Genomic DNA, 4,125 nt, shown 5'->3' on the forward strand with positions numbered 1-4,125 from the left:
TCTATAAATCTCTATCTATAGTGTTTATATTCTATGAAGGAACTATATATTATATACTGTATCTATACTCTCTAGACCAACAGGTATTGAGTGTTCCGGGTATAATACAGACTCGTCCATAGAGCAGATATTGTAAGTTGTAATGAACGTTGCAACATGCAATGACTAAGAACCAACACCTAAAATCCCTTTGATAATTAGCACAACGCCAACAAGCTTGTACGGGATATTTTTTGCTAATCATCTTACTTTTGCCCTAGTATTGATTGTTCCCAGTCCCCGCTTTTCGCAGCGGTATGATTAATACTAGACTTGCATGGGGCAGGCGGGGGGTCGGGGGAAGAAAGTCAGACCAGTCATACGAAGCTCCTCCCCCTCCCCAGCGGCGCTGCTCTATAAAAGTGTGAAGTGGAGCGCAGGACAGCCAGTGGTTACCTCAGTGACACGGAGACGGGCAGAGCGACTGCGAGGGAAACTGCTACTTGGGATCGGTAATATACAAAGATTTTACTCAGTGGATTATCATCGTTCTCAGGTACGGATCTTTTAAAAAGAGGAATTTGCGGGGCGAGTAGCTACCAAATCGGGCTGTTTTTTTAAATGCATGAAGTTATGCTGCTGGGTTTGCACTGGCTCTTGGTATCAGCTGCAGCTTGCAATGTAAACCATCGTTTTCTATGCGAGTTAAGAAAGCTGAGCTGTCAAGGGTTAAAACCAAATGCAATTATATATAGGCTGGTAAGGGAATTCGTTGCATGCTTTTAAAAACTGAGTAGCAAGCTTTTTCTAATCGCGTGAGTGAATGAAATCCCAATCTAACCCCTTTGGGGTATTTTTGACAACAATTTTAGCCTTCAGCCATGTAAGCAAGTAAAATGTTTGACAAAAGCAAACTTTGGAGGGGCTCTTATTTACTCTGCGATAAATTGCTAAGCCAATATTAGCGCTTAGTTTAGCACACACGCGAAGTCCCCAGTGGCTGGGGACCATCCCAAGGCGTAGAGTTCACTGTAACCGAATACAACGTCTATGTTAAATATACCTCCGATGACATTTCTTCTCGTCTTCCTCCACCAGGATTTCAGCCAGAATGAAACTGGTTCACATAGCCCTCCTCTATCTCGGGTCCGTGACCTTCCTTGGGGTGGATGCTGCACGGCTAGAGGTCGCTTCAGAATTCAAAAGAAAGTAAGTATCCAAATGTGCGTCTTTGCAGAGGCTGAGAAATGGCGAATAGTCCGTCCTAGGTTAGAAGATGTAAACTCCTCTGGGAATAGCACGGTGCCTGAGCCCTACACCATCGCTTTAGGAAACCTGCTCTGGGAGAACCTTTAGCCCCTAGCCTGTGCTTGGTTTGGCTCCCGCACTGTGGGCTCTCGCTAACAGCCCGTCCCCTCTTTGCTGCTCCTTTCAGATGGACCAAATGGGCACTGAGCCGGGCCAAGCGCGACGCGATACCCCCCAGCACGTTCAGCGGGCAAGTGGCAGCTGCGGACGTGCAGCCTCTCATACGGTCACAGGACGTGAAGGAGGATCCCCGAGTCTCGTATCCCAGGTAACTTCGCGGTCACACACGTATTGCAGGCGGGCACCTGCGCAAGGAGGTGGAAAGTTTTCAGTCTCCCTTGTTCGGGCTGGCTGAACCCTAGATGTCCCCAGCCGTGGGAGGGGGGACTATGGAGTGTGAAACCTCTTGGGATCTGGCTCCAGCGGTCCCCATTGTAGCTGCAGGGAGACTAGCACGTTTGCTGTGGAAAGCCAAATATAAATGGGAACTTGAGTCCCGGATACACAGAAATAGTATCAGCCACCAGACTGCGAGGTCACCTCCTCCTACAGCCAGCAAGCTTTGGGCTATAGCCCTTCCTCTGTACCCAGTGCAAGCACTGGCCAGCCTCCCCTTTCCCTGTACGCACTGCTGACGCCTGGCTTCCCCCAGCCCTGGAGCCCTATTCCTCCTCCAGGAGACTCCCCTTGCTCCGCAGCCCCATTGCTCCTCTCTCACGTCCTCTTCCTCTCCCGTCGTGTCTTGCAGCGCCCCAGAGGATGCCCGCATCCGCGTGAAGCGCTACCGCCAGAGCATGAACAGCTTCCCCCACTTCCAGGCCATGAGGATGGGCTGCAGGTTCGGGACCTGCACGATTCAGCAGCTGGCCCACCAGATCTACCAGCTGACGGACAAGGACAAGGACGGCGCCGCCCCTGTGAGCAAGATCAGCCCCCTGGGATACGGCCGCAGGCGGCGCTCGGTGCCAGCCCCTAGCCGGACGCAGTCCCCGTGGCTCGCCCTGCGCCCCAGCCGCCGGGACAGCACGAGCGCCGCAGCCCCGGGCCAGTCGGGCCGGCTCCAGGCGCAGCTCCGCGCCCCCTCTCTCAGGAGGACTTAGAGCTGCAGCGGAGCAGCCAAGCACCGTGCTGGCGCCACCTCGGATGGTGGCTTTCCCCGGCGCTTCAGCATCAGGGAGCCCGTGGGGCAGGGCAGCCTCGGAGACAGAGCTGGGAAGCAGGGCGCGCACCCTGCATGGCCTTGGCCTGGACACCCAGACTTAGGGCTACAGCAGCTGCCGGGCCCCGGAGGCGCTCGGCACCAGCCGGGCCGGGCCCGCCAGCGGCGCGGCGCCCCTAGGAAGGGGCTGGAGCGCGCGAGGGGAGAGCTCACGGCTGGCTCCCTTCTCTCTGGTGCCACATCACACGGGGCTGTTAAGTGAAGTCGTGTGAACCCTGGATCTCGGACATACGGGGACTTATTCCGCCTGCCCTGCCACTGGGCTGGGGGGAAGCACCCTCTGCATTGTCTGCACCCGGCAGGGAATCGGACACTCACTAGTCCCTGCGGGGGACTGCCTTATACTTGAATGTAATAGAGAGAGGAAAAGTGCAATTGTACGTGGTTTAATTATAAGTGCTGTGTGTGTATAATAAGATAAATATCAATATTTAAGATGTTACTGTTTCCCGTTCCTTTTGCATCTTTGAAAAGAGTTATTTTTATACGTTATCTATTTTTGCATAAGGGCATTTAAAAAGCATTGTATTCCCTCTATTTTTCATAGCGTGAATGTAAAATCTTGGTGTTTAACTTTCTCTGAGTCTTTTATCTTGCATTCTGGACTGGTGACAGATGTAGAGAATGTATCCGCTATTCTCCATGGGTAACGTGTGACATAAAATAAACACTATTACATAAAACAGTGCTGTTATGGTGTCTCTGGACAGGGTAGAGGAGATCATAATTAGTCATTTCTGACCCTGTTCTCTCCTATCGTAACTAATACTTGACACGGCACTACGCCAGTGCAATAACACGGCTATCAAGCCATTAATCACAGGCAGTTTGTTCGCAGCCAACGCAGGGACCAAAAGCCTCTAGCAAGTAAACACAATAAAAGCATAACCTGCGCTTTAAAATCTCGGAGCAGGGCTATTTAGAAGGCTCCAAGGCCTTTCCTAAGCATGATTCAACCCGGGCTGAAATGTCTCACAGGCGGGATTGATCGTGCAAGTTTATTTTTTGCCGTAATTAATCAGAGAAACAACCGCAAAGTTCCAACATTGCACAACCAAGTAATAGATTTATTGAGGGAGCCTGTTCCAAAAAACGGTCACGGCAGTTTACAAGGTTACTTATGGTGAAGGCTTTCCTGGGCCACAGTTCAGGTTAAAGTTAGACGCCGACCGGATCAATGCGGGCAGGACATCTTAGCGTTATTTTAAAACTCCCCAAACCACAGACCAGAGAACAAATTTGAGATACGATGGGAGTTTGTTAATGGAGCTACAGCACCATCTAATGGTGCCCATTACCAATGCTCTAAAGTTCAACTCCTCAGGCATAAATTAAGTGCATTCAACCACCCAATAAGGTGGAACCCCACTGCTTGAAACATACCATTGCTTTTACAGACTTTACAGGAGGTATCATTTTAAGGGGGGAAACAATTAGTGTCTCCTTTATCAGAACTACCTCTACAAAGAGTCTACAAAAGGTGGAAGTGCCCCCAGCAGTTTGAACAAAACTTGCAGTTGTGTGCATCAGCTTCTTGTGTTGATTTGTGCACCCACAAGTTTTTATCGGCATATTTTATAGAGGCCTTTAGTTTTAACCACTTTCCTAAAAAATTCTCT

The 4,125-nt window shown here is 50.6% G+C and overlaps 1 protein-coding gene across 1 annotated transcript; it reads left to right on the forward strand.

The window, feature by feature from the left end:
• Positions 1-416: 416 nt before the first annotated feature.
• ADM (adrenomedullin) lies at positions 417-3,189 on the forward strand. Its single transcript, XM_073347561.2, has 4 exons — positions 417-535; positions 1,078-1,188; positions 1,415-1,555; positions 2,036-3,189. Exons 2-4 carry the CDS (start codon positions 1,091-1,093, stop codon positions 2,385-2,387), a joined length of 591 nt encoding a protein of 196 aa, XP_073203662.2. The 5' UTR covers positions 417-535; positions 1,078-1,090; the 3' UTR covers positions 2,388-3,189.
• The last annotated feature ends 936 nt before the right edge of the window (positions 3,190-4,125 follow it).

This window comes from Lepidochelys kempii, chromosome 6, assembly GCF_965140285.1.
Source record: "Lepidochelys kempii isolate rLepKem1 chromosome 6, rLepKem1.hap1, whole genome shotgun sequence".
Taxonomy (NCBI): Eukaryota; Metazoa; Chordata; order Testudines; family Cheloniidae; genus Lepidochelys; species Lepidochelys kempii.

Coding starts and splice junctions, on each gene's coding strand:
- ADM (XM_073347561.2), top strand. CDS start 1,091: ATGAAACTGGTTCACATAGCCCTCCTCTATCTCGGGTCCGTGACCTTC. Junction 1,189..1,414: donor GCTTCAGAATTCAAAAGAAA/GTAAGTATCCAA, acceptor TGCTCCTTTCAG/ATGGACCAAATGGGCACTGA. Junction 1,556..2,035: donor CCCCGAGTCTCGTATCCCAG/GTAACTTCGCGG, acceptor CGTGTCTTGCAG/CGCCCCAGAGGATGCCCGCA.